Source organism: Sphaeramia orbicularis, chromosome 16 (genome assembly GCF_902148855.1).
Source record: "Sphaeramia orbicularis chromosome 16, fSphaOr1.1, whole genome shotgun sequence".
Classification (NCBI taxonomy): domain Eukaryota; kingdom Metazoa; phylum Chordata; class Actinopteri; order Kurtiformes; family Apogonidae; genus Sphaeramia; species Sphaeramia orbicularis.
The window spans coordinates 35,492,271-35,503,311 of NC_043972.1; the positions used below are offsets into that span (position 1 = coordinate 35,492,271).

The following is an 11,041-nucleotide window of genomic DNA, read 5'->3' on the forward strand; positions in this document are numbered from 1 at the left end:
ACATTTGAAACACTGCACTTGATGGATTATTGTAAAAAAATGAATTTATTCACAGTTAACATTCAGAACTACAGTGCAAACATCTGATGGGGTACAAAGTACCAGGATTAAAGGAGGATTACAAAACAGTCAAACAGATTCGTCACATCTGATGAACCTGAAGGTTGCAGTCATTTATAAAGCATTACTATATGTTACCATTGGGCACCATGGGATGTAGGATCTGACTATATCATACATATTAAGTCTACATTTGTCATGTCATTTTGCATTTTGCAAGTGTGTTATTTTACAAACAGGAAGGCATCATACACTGTGTCATTTGTACCATTAGTGTTTGTAGGCTAGGGAATCTATTAAAATTAGTTTATAGTGATTCTTTAATCAGTTATGAAAGTCTTCTGTTGGGACACTGACACTTGTGACTTGACTTGCTTGACATTGGCTTATTCCTGGAAATTTTACCCAGTTCATAAGCCGTTTCAACATAGGTTTTTTTTGTCCATATTGTTTTTTTTTGGGGTTTTTTTTGAGTTCTTGTTTCATATAAAGAAAAAAAAAGAAAAGAAAGCCTGAAACATAAATCCTGTTTCCCCCACTAATTCATCTTTATCTTACTGGACCCTCTGTCTTTTCCCCCCTGGGTCCTGCTCTTCTCCAGGTGCTCATATTGGGGTTGGTATCTCAGGTCAGGAGGGCATCCAGGCGGTGCTGGCTAGTGACTACTCCTTCTCCCAGTTCCGCTTTCTGCAGCGCCTCCTGCTGGTGCACGGCCGCTGGTCCTACCTGCGGATGTGTCGCTTCCTCTGCTACTTCTTCTACAAGAACTTTGCCTTCACCATGGTGCACTTTTGGTTCGGCTTCTTCTGTGGTTTCTCTGCTCAGGTCTGAAAGTAGAAGACGTGGATGCAACCCAACATTAAGACTCTGGTTAGAAAATCTCAGTCATGGTTTTTACTCGGTGTGTGTTTGTGTGTCTTCTCTCACTTATAGACGGTGTATGATCAGTACTTCATCACACTCTACAACATTGTCTACACCTCTCTCCCTGTGCTGGCCATGGGGATATTTGACCAGGTCTGTTCACATTCATATATGAATCGAACACGTAGGGAAGGCTGCAAATGTGGCATCACAATATATGTGGTGGACTTAAAATTCTCTGGAAATCTTCAATGAAGTGTCAAAAAGGACTTGAAACTTGAAGAACTTGAAAATTTAAAAAGTGTAGGGTATCTGAAAAAAAATCAGTCAAAAAGAAGATTTGATTAAATACTGACCTGCAGAAAGAAAACACTAGGAATGACATCGCTACCAAATCTGAATTTCAGAACCTGCCAAAAAGGGAACCTGCCAAAAAGGGACCTCCCTTTTTGGCCTTTTCAGACTTGTATTTCTCAACTCTGAACAACTTCAAAGATAGTACCCCTTATCAGTAGTTTTTGACACTTGATTTGTCACCCAGGTCAAAATAACCCCTGAACACCCACTACACCAGCATTTCTGTTGCAGGTAATATCAGCTCTGTCCCTGTTAAAGGCCCACTCATTGCACACATCCACATATGTCTTGTGTGTGTTCTATAATTCTCCATAGACTTCAAAGCTACTCAGTCCTCTATAACTCCCCTTAAGCAGACAGACATGTTCAGGCGACATGGTCCTTCCTACACATAATCCCTTCACAAAACGATACAGAGACAGGCGCAGATCTCAGAGTCTAATAAATATATAATAATACAGGGGTTCCCGAGCTTTTAAACTCGCGACCCCCAAAACTAATGGTGCCAGAGACTGATGACCCCCACTATCCCCAAAGTGACTGAAACATTAAAAAAAGTCCTGCAATGACACCAGTGTTTCCTGTGAAATTGATCTCTTGATGTGGCAGTGTGTCATCTGGGGGGTCCCGGGGTTGGCCAGTTTCTGTCCTAGTCATTCAATAAATAGGCCTACTCAGTGTAGAAAAAAACATCCCTTCACTCACTGATCTTCTGATTACCCCAGAAAGGTGCGGTGTCATGTACAATTTTTATCCCTGTATTATTATTGTACTTCCAGTGTTTTCGCACATGTGCACTACGTGGGTAAATTTGGTATAGCACACAGCGTGTTGGTTTCACACCCATATTATTTTTACCCCCATTAACTATGTAGTTTTTAATATCCAAGTAAAGTGAAATTTACTATAGTAAATTAATGAAACCTTTGCACTTTCAAAGTAAAAGCACAACCAACGCAGCTTGAACCTCACAATATCAATATCCTTCCTTCAGAGTACAGGTGCAACAATACTGCCCTTATTCAGTCATAACCACCTCAGGAATCACATCAAGAGGTTTCTGAAAACCTCTTCTGGTGACTTTCACTCTGGGAACCCCTAGTCTAATACACGGAGTAAAATGGTTAATGCATTTTATTAGCACTTAAATCAAGATTAACATGGTTTTAATACATAATACCATGTTAATCATGTTATGATTTTAAATGTAACTATACAGTATATTCGCTTTTTGAATGTTATTTAGTATATTTTTATACATACAATATCCACAGTGGTAATGTACCATATTATGTTTCTTTACATTTTGAATATTTCCCTAACACATGCTTTAAAGTCAGAGTATGATTTTAATGAATGAAGGCGAATCCTGACGCTCCATCATCTCCCGTTTCCACTTTTATAAAATGTCTGGAAGAAAATAAATGATACACAATTACCAAGAAATGAATAACAGCCATGCATTCCCCAATAGATAAATTAAGTGAAAATTCATACATGTAAATCATAAACCCATCCACAAGTATCATTCTATAGCATATCATACATAAACTGTGAAAAAGTTTTTAGATTAATTAACTATGCAAATTGATGCTTTTTGGTGTCAAATCGTAATTTACTCATGAAATAAATTGTGAAATTTTAATCTGTGAAACTCATTTAGGCTCCTCCCGAGTCTTAAAACTATGAAGTATAAAGTTAAAGTAACTGTAATTTCACAAGGAAAACATTGCCGCTTTCCCAAATTTGGGGTTAGAACTCCAAAATGGGTGGCCAAACAGTTTTTATTGGGTCACCACATGGTAGAGGATTTACATAACAATAATATGATATGTGAAGTTATTATCTAAAGATCTTAGAGGAGTTTATCACTGTTGAACTGAATAAAGTCTATATTTTGCATAATATCATGATTCAGGACTATTTCTTTACTCTCTGAACCAGATTGTTGAATGTGCGAGTAAGCTGATTCCAGCTGTACACCAAACAGCTGTAGCGACCAGATGACAGAATTATAAATGATCAAACATATCCTTTAAACAGCCTTTTTCAGCTTCTTCCATCTGGTCAGAGATTAACTGTTCCAAAATGTAAAACAAAAAGGTACAAGAACAGCTTTATTCCAGAACTCATCAGTCTTTTAAATAAAATAACTCAGTGCTGCTGAAAACAATTAACCAGTTCCTGTAATACACGTGTATTTGTATGAGTGGACGCCTTTCTTCTGTACTGCAAAATCAACTGACCTAATATAGATACTAATAAAGAAACCTGAATCTGAACCCCTGAGATTATCAACTTTCTCTACAGTAACTGTTCAACTGTGTTAAATTACATATGTACCCATTTGCTTTCAGAAACTAATGGATTACTGTCACATTATATTACACATATTTTATAAAGTACACAGACCTCATAGTGGAAAATTTCCATTCCATAATTGATTCCCTGACACTTTTTTCATTACTCATAACATCTATTTAAGAAAGCTGTGGTTTTTTTTTTTTTTTCTTTTTGGGGGGGGGGGGGGGGGGGGGTTGTTGTTTTTGCTGAAACAACTTCTTATTCTCCACTTTTGCTGCAGGATGTTCCTGACCAAAGGAGTCTGGAGTATCCTAAACTTTACGAGCCCGGTCAGCTCAACCTGCTCTTCAACAAGAGAGAGTTCTTCATCTGCATCACCCAGGGCATCTACACATCTGTGGTGCTGTTTTTTGTCCCATATGCCGTGCTGTCTAATGCCACCCAGAGCACCGGAGAGCCTCTCGCTGACTACCAGACATTCGCTGTCACCACGGCAACCTCCTTAGTCATTGTGGTCAGTGTACAGGTGAGTCAGGCCAGATGGGGGTGTTAGTTCTCCTACCAGCTGTCAGCTTCTATTTTTACCTGACTGTTCTACTACCATGTACTAAACGTACCCCTCTGTTTTCCCTCCCTGTGCTTATGTGACTGTAGATCGCCCTTGACACTGGCTTCTGGACAATTATCAATCATGTGTTTGTGTGGGGTTCACTAGGCTCCTACTTCACCATCATGTTTGCTCTACACAGTCAGACGCTCTTCAGGATCTTTCCCAATCAGTTCCATTTCGTAGGTCGGTTCCCTACTCCGTGTTTATCTGTTTATGGCTGTGTGATCAGATCTGGTTTGTTACCGATGTCAACATAAATAGTTCAAGACAAAGACTCAATATTTGCTAGTTTTACTATCCCTTAAAGATTGAGGATACTTGAAATTTGAGACACAGGAAAGATAATTACACTAAGTCTGTATTAACAGAGAGAAACTATAACAGAAATATAAAAGTACAGTCTGGACAGTAAGCTCCAAATGTGTGCTGTGGAGGATTATTGTGTCTTTTAACCCTTAAAGACCTAGAAGTGCTTTTGTGGTGACAGAAAATGAGTTATAACTGTTTATTACACATTATACATTGCATTTTTCTATGAAAATTAGGTATGTAGCTGTGTTTAATTCACTGATGATGTAGGTGATCATAAAAACTCAGAGTAAATTCAAAGGTCATTATATCCGAACAGAGAATTCTGAAGCAAAAGTGACACTTTTAGCCAAATCTAACTGAACACATTAACAAGCATCTACAACTACTGTCATGTGTCAAACTAAATGGGTTTTATTGGCAAATCAATGTTGCATAAAAGGAATGTTTCCATATTCACTACTGAGCCTCTGAATGTCATATCTGATGCTGCTGAAAACCTAAGAAACTGAAATTTACCTGAATTTTTACATGTATTAATAGGATTAGTGGTTCAGAAATTATTACTCATTTTAGATCAGTAGATGCTCATGGTCAGCAGCAGGTGTTTAGGTCTTTCAGGGTTAACTCATTTGTGTGCATCACATTTAACATGTGCATATGCTGTTGGATGCTTTACACAGATAAATAAGTGTTTGCGTACATGTGTGTTTTTGAGTACAGGTAGTGCTCAGAGCACATTATTGCAGCCGGTTGTGTGGTTGACTATTGCACTTGCAACAGCAATATGCATAGTTCCAGTTTTGGCATTCCGCTTCCTCAAGCTAGACCTCAAACCTCAGCTCTCAGACACGGTAAGGAAAAACAAGTGTCTTACACTGATGTGTTTTTCTGCCTTATTGCAACACGTGTTAACATCACATTTCTCAGCAGATCTCTGCTCCTGTAACGTCAGCTGTGTTTGGTAAAGAGTTAGAGCTTACCGTTACTACCCTAGTGCACTCTGACCACCCTGCAAATATTGACTCTAACATTGAACCCTAATGACTCAAATTACTTCTAGTACATGTGCAGGTTTTGTGTCTGGGTGTGTTTGTACTTTCAAAAGCCACAATTAACAGGAGATGGTTAAAATTTTAGTACAAAAGAATTTTCAGAGGTATTGAAAAATGGTGAAAGTCCGGTTGGTTGTTGTAGTGTATTTTTATTTTTACCCATATGCATGTGCAGAAGGCTCTGTTACCACAAAGTCTGTTAAAAACAAAATGTGCAGGTGGTAAATGTACAGTCAGAATAGCCATCAAATGGAAAATTCAGTTAATCACCTCAAAAGAGCACTCTAGTAATTTTACCCATACAGGTTGATTGACTTTCTATGATGGCACCTATCCTGTTTTCTAAGTCACTTATGTACTGAAAGAGATTTTCAGATGAAGTAACTGAAAAATGGTGATTAGTGTAAATGAGAGCAGATTCTGTAGGTATAGAGCCCAGCTAGCCTTTTTACTCTTACAGTCTTTGTAATGAGCTAAGCTAATCAGCTTCATCACAGAGACGTGACAACAGTATCAAACATCAAACACACTGCCCATAATATCCAAGGATTCCTTGACTAGTTTCACACTTGTGTTGTTATACCACATTTTCGATGCACCTAATTAAATGTTCCTTTAATTCTTCAGCTTTAATTTTGACCACAGGTATTTAGTTTAACACCTTCTCTTTCTTAACACCTCCCCCTTTCTTCTACTGTCAGGTGCGTTATACACAGCTAGTGCGGCAGAAGAAGAGAAAGATGGTTGGTCGGAACGTGGGAGGTGCCTGGCGTGGAGTGGGCAGCCTGTCAGAGGGTCGTCTGGGTGCTCGCAGCGGTTCCAGGAGGTCAGGCTATGCCTTTGCCCACCAGGAGGGATTTGGGGAGCTCATCACCTCAGGGAAGAACATGCGGCTCTCATCTTTGGCCTTGGCCACATTTGCATCCAAACACAGTTCCAGCTGGATCGACACGCTGCGCAGGAAGAAACACACTCACACTCACACTCCTCCCAGCGCCTCGGGGGAGTGCAGCCCAGCACCCAGTTGTGTCTCTGGGTCAGTTCCACCACTTTCAAACTCCTCCTCTGTCCTGGGTGGGTCACAAGACACCCCCATTGAGGAGGAAACAGACACAGCACCAGCCCAAACTACACAGACTGTTCCCTCTGAAACCCCAGCAACTCCAGCACCTGCTTCAGAAGCAGCCACACCTCCAGGTCCAGCTCATGCCCACAGCGCCAGCATCCTCACCCCCGCCGCAGTGAGAGCGCATGGGGGGGACTCACCTGGAGGTTGGACACTCACTCTGGGGACTGTGCAGGTGGGTTACTTCATTTTAGTAGTAGTGAAAACCTGAAAATTGCACATTAGAAGTAATAGTAGAAATTAATAATAAAGTAGTAATATGAATAAATCATAATAAATATATAATTATGTTGTAATATTATGCTCAATATATAGTATATAATATATAGTTGTATAATAACAGAACTAATAATAATTATAATAAAGCGATAATATTAATAGAAGCCTGTAATAGTAGTCGTAATAGCAATAAATATAAGTAATTAATATGTAATATAAGTATGGAAGTAATAGTAATACTAAGTAATAGAACATAGTACATCTATGAATAATGGTTTTGTAAACGACTGAAGTCATGCATTCTTCGATCTGACCATTTCAAAACTATAATAGTATTGATAAATACCACTGTTGGCATCATGTAAAGCAGGGGTGTCAAACATGCAGGGGCCAAATGCAGCCCGCCAAAGGTTCCAATCTGGCCTGTGGGATGAATTTATGAAATGCAAAAATTACATTTAAGATATTCGCAAAAATGTTAGGTTCCACGTACAGACCAGTAAAATATTAACATAATAATCTATAATTACTCACAACTCCAAATATTTCTCTTTGTAAAGGTAAACATTTTCATGTAATTGTCTTGTATTTATACTAAAAAAAAAAAACCTATCAAATCATAAAAAACGTAAATAGCCTAAACAAATGTGAACCACCTGAAATGTCTTAAGAGAAGGGTAATTTTAACAATATTCTGCCTGTTACTTAATGTTTTGTGTATTTGTAGATCCACTGTGTTGTGTAAGTTGTAATGAACATGTATAAATGATAAACGGAAGCAGAATATTGTTAAAATTGCACTTATTTTTCTTAAGAAATTTTAGATTATTCATGTTATTCACATTGTTTTAGAAAATAGTTTATAGATGTAAACATTTTCATCATGTAAGGAAAGTTTGGAGTTGACATTATTTATATATAATGATGTTATTATTTTACTGGTCCGGCCCACTTCAGACTAAATTTGGCTGAATTTGGCCCCTGAACTGAAATGAGTTTATCTTACCTTTGATAACATGCAACAATGTGATTTTAGATCAATGGAAATGTCATTTATATTTAGTTTAAACAGGACATGTTAAAGAAGCCTTTACATCATAGGTGTCAATGTCAGAAGGTAAGGATGACAGTAACAGCTCCACACTAATGCATGTAAGAGTAAGACAGCCGTCACACACAGGTACACCTAAAAGTGTGTGTCCTGGATGTTAGGATCCTACTAAAAGTGTGTTTCTCCTTCCTCTCCAGGAAGCTCTCTTTGGTTGGAAGGGTATCACAGCTCGAACCACTGCATCCAGCAGCCCAAGCCCACCCTGTTCAACCAAGGAAGCCAGCCACGTGGAGTGAAAATACCAGACTGAATGGAAGACGTTTGTCCGATCGTCACTGGCCTTTAAATTATTGCACACAAATATGGGAAGCATTACTGAGACCAATGGAGGACAAAAGTTCAAGGGCCAACTCTAAAAATGCTTCCCACAGTGCTCTTCTCTCTGAGATTTTCTGTTTCCTGACTGACACGTGTTAAAATAAATCTTTTAAATCTTAGTCATATGAGGAAGTGACACATCATGGTGACACAGCCCTCTCTGACTTCAAATTAAAATGTAATGTCGAGATCATTTTTCCCTCAACATATGATGACTGTGTTAATTTATGAGTGATATAACATCATAAATGAAGGGCAGCAGTAGGTGCAGAAACAGATGGCAGGATAACGTATAGTTTCTTGTAAGAAGGTACAACAGATTGTGCCCACCAGTCATTTTCCTATTAGCCTCACAGCGAAATCACAAAATGTGTGGATATCAGAATGATGACATTGTCGGTCAGTGAGGTGGAGGCATTATCAGCTGTACATGTTCTTGTTTTTGATGACAAAAAATGATACACTTGGGCCTTTAGGTATGTTCATTCTAGTTCTCAGTGAGAACGGTTCTTTAATTTACAGAGCCCAGCACGACTATCTTGTGCCCCTTTTCTCTCTCTGGTTTGTTTTCTTTTTCTTTTTGCTACACTGTTTTCTTTTCCTTTGGGTGCATCATATTGATGTGTTTATAACGGCCAGTTGTCAGTGCTTTCCCAACAAGAGCCCGTACCACTGATGTCCAGTATTGTAGCACCACAGTGAAACATGAACAAAAAGACAAACTGCCACTGGCTTATTGAAGGCAGTTTGTTGAATCCTTAGTTGTACCTGTTGTCACTTTGTGTGTGAATATCTGTACTCATTCATATATATTACGCTGTAGCTGCACCTCAATAAAGTGGTGTCACTTTTTTGTTTTGCTCAAGAATGAAGATAAGATGTTCTGGGATAATCATGCCTTAATATTTCCAAAACATTGGTCTTTCTGGTTCTTCAAGTGTCATTAGGCTTTGCTTTACTGAAATAGCAAAACACATAATAATTTTCACAAAATGCTCTTGGATAGAACAAGAAAAATATAAAGACTGAAACCAGAGGGAATAAGCATGACCTGAGATCTGACCCTGTAAATGCAACACAATGTCATGATCTGCAAAAACATGGCCCAAAAAGAAAAAGTACCTTACAGTGTTTGACATGTGTGAGGTGAGGTCTTCAATGGTGATTAATAAACTTGTCTCTTTTATGAGAAACAGCCTCACTGTGTCCATGGAAATGTTATTGCTCAAGTGTGTTTCCAGCAAATGTAATGTGAGGAGTGAATGTGGGTAAAGTGAAGTGAAAAGGAAATACTGTATGTTTTAACCCATAAAGACATAGTGCTACTTTTGTGACAGTTCCCAAATTAATTTTTTATCTCTATTGTTAATATTTCTGATTTGTCATCATTTATTCCAATGCTATGCTTTGTATTTTGCATTTTTTACGTGAAAATCACCAATTTTCCTATCTTTAATTTACTGATCATAGATATCCCTAAAAGCCCAGATTAAAGTTGAGGATCATTATATCCAAAACAGAGAAAACTGAAGAAAAAGTGTTTTTATCAGTAAAATATATCATTAACTGAACATAAGCCAAGTGTCTACAACTACTGTCATTGATCAAAGTCCCTGGGTTTTCTTGGTGAATCATTGTTGTAGAAGATGACGGTGGTTCCATGTTCACCTCGGAGACTCTAAAAGTCCAAATGGATTATATCTGATGACTATAAAAAGATGACAAACTGTATTTTACACCAGTTATTTACATGTATTGATAGGATTAGTGGATCAACAGGTATTAAACATTTTAGATTAGCAGATGCTTTTGGTTGCTGGTGTATGTTTGGGTCTTTATGGGTTAAGTTTCTTGTTAATTTTTGTCATATTTAACCACATGCTGGTTTCAATAACCTCCTGAGACCCAGCAATGCATTTTTGTCCTCTGTAGTGGACAAGAGTTTCATAGCTTTATCTTAACCCTTTCATGCATAGTGGTCACTACAGTGGACAGATATTCCACAGCTGTTCTCTTGTATATTCATGGGTTTTGTTGCTTTAGTTGCATTTCAGCACACAGTGGATGCTTATGCACCATCCCCTACACAGCAGTTCATACCATTACTGTCTTTTTGCATATTATTTGCATGAAGTTAGTAATAACTAGTATTAGAGTATGTTAAAATGTGAGAAAACATCAGGTTAGCTGCATGAAAAATGTTTTTATTTCATAGTTTTTGCACAGTATCTCATTTTCTGATGATGGGTTTTAAATACATGTTTTGTTTGTTTTTTTTCTTCAAAAATGAAAAGCTTGGTGTCCAGCTGAGTGGACATTTTTGTAATTCCGTGAAAAATAAGTTCATAAAAAAATTTCAATTGCATTGTTTGTTTTTTTCATGCCTAAAGAGGAATAAAAACACTCAGGGAAAAAAATCTCAATTATGGTTCTCATGAAAGGGTAAAAAAAACAAAACAAAAACAAAAAACTGTCTACTGCAAAGGACATTTAATTAAAAAAAAAAAAAAACAACATTATTTGAAAAACTGTGGAATTATACGGTTTCCAATTAAGGCAATTATGTAATGTAAAAAACAAACAAACAAACAAAAAACTTTTACTTACTGGGTCTCAGGAGGATAAATAGTAAATAAAGTGCAAATTGAAGACCTTTTAGTCTGAATAAAAGACGAGAACAATATGAAAACGGTGATGAGAATGCACTA

The 11,041-nt window shown here is 37.7% G+C and overlaps 1 protein-coding gene across 2 annotated transcripts in view; it reads left to right on the forward strand.

Moving 5' to 3' along the window:
- Window positions 1-9,517, forward strand: part of atp8b2 (ATPase phospholipid transporting 8B2) — a 37,057-nt gene extending 27,540 nt beyond the window's left edge. For both annotated transcript variants that reach the window (XM_030159002.1, XM_030159000.1), the window contains 7 exons: window positions 662-885; window positions 994-1,077; window positions 3,866-4,111; window positions 4,240-4,378; window positions 5,228-5,358; window positions 6,261-6,860; window positions 8,153-9,517. In XM_030159002.1, the coding sequence (XP_030014862.1) occupies window positions 662-885; window positions 994-1,077; window positions 3,866-4,111; window positions 4,240-4,378; window positions 5,228-5,358; window positions 6,261-6,860; window positions 8,153-8,251 (1,523 nt within the window). In that variant the 3' untranslated portion in view covers window positions 8,252-9,517. The remainder of the gene's footprint in view (window positions 1-661; window positions 886-993; window positions 1,078-3,865; window positions 4,112-4,239; window positions 4,379-5,227; window positions 5,359-6,260; window positions 6,861-8,152) is intronic.
- The last annotated feature ends 1,524 nt before the right edge of the window (window positions 9,518-11,041 follow it).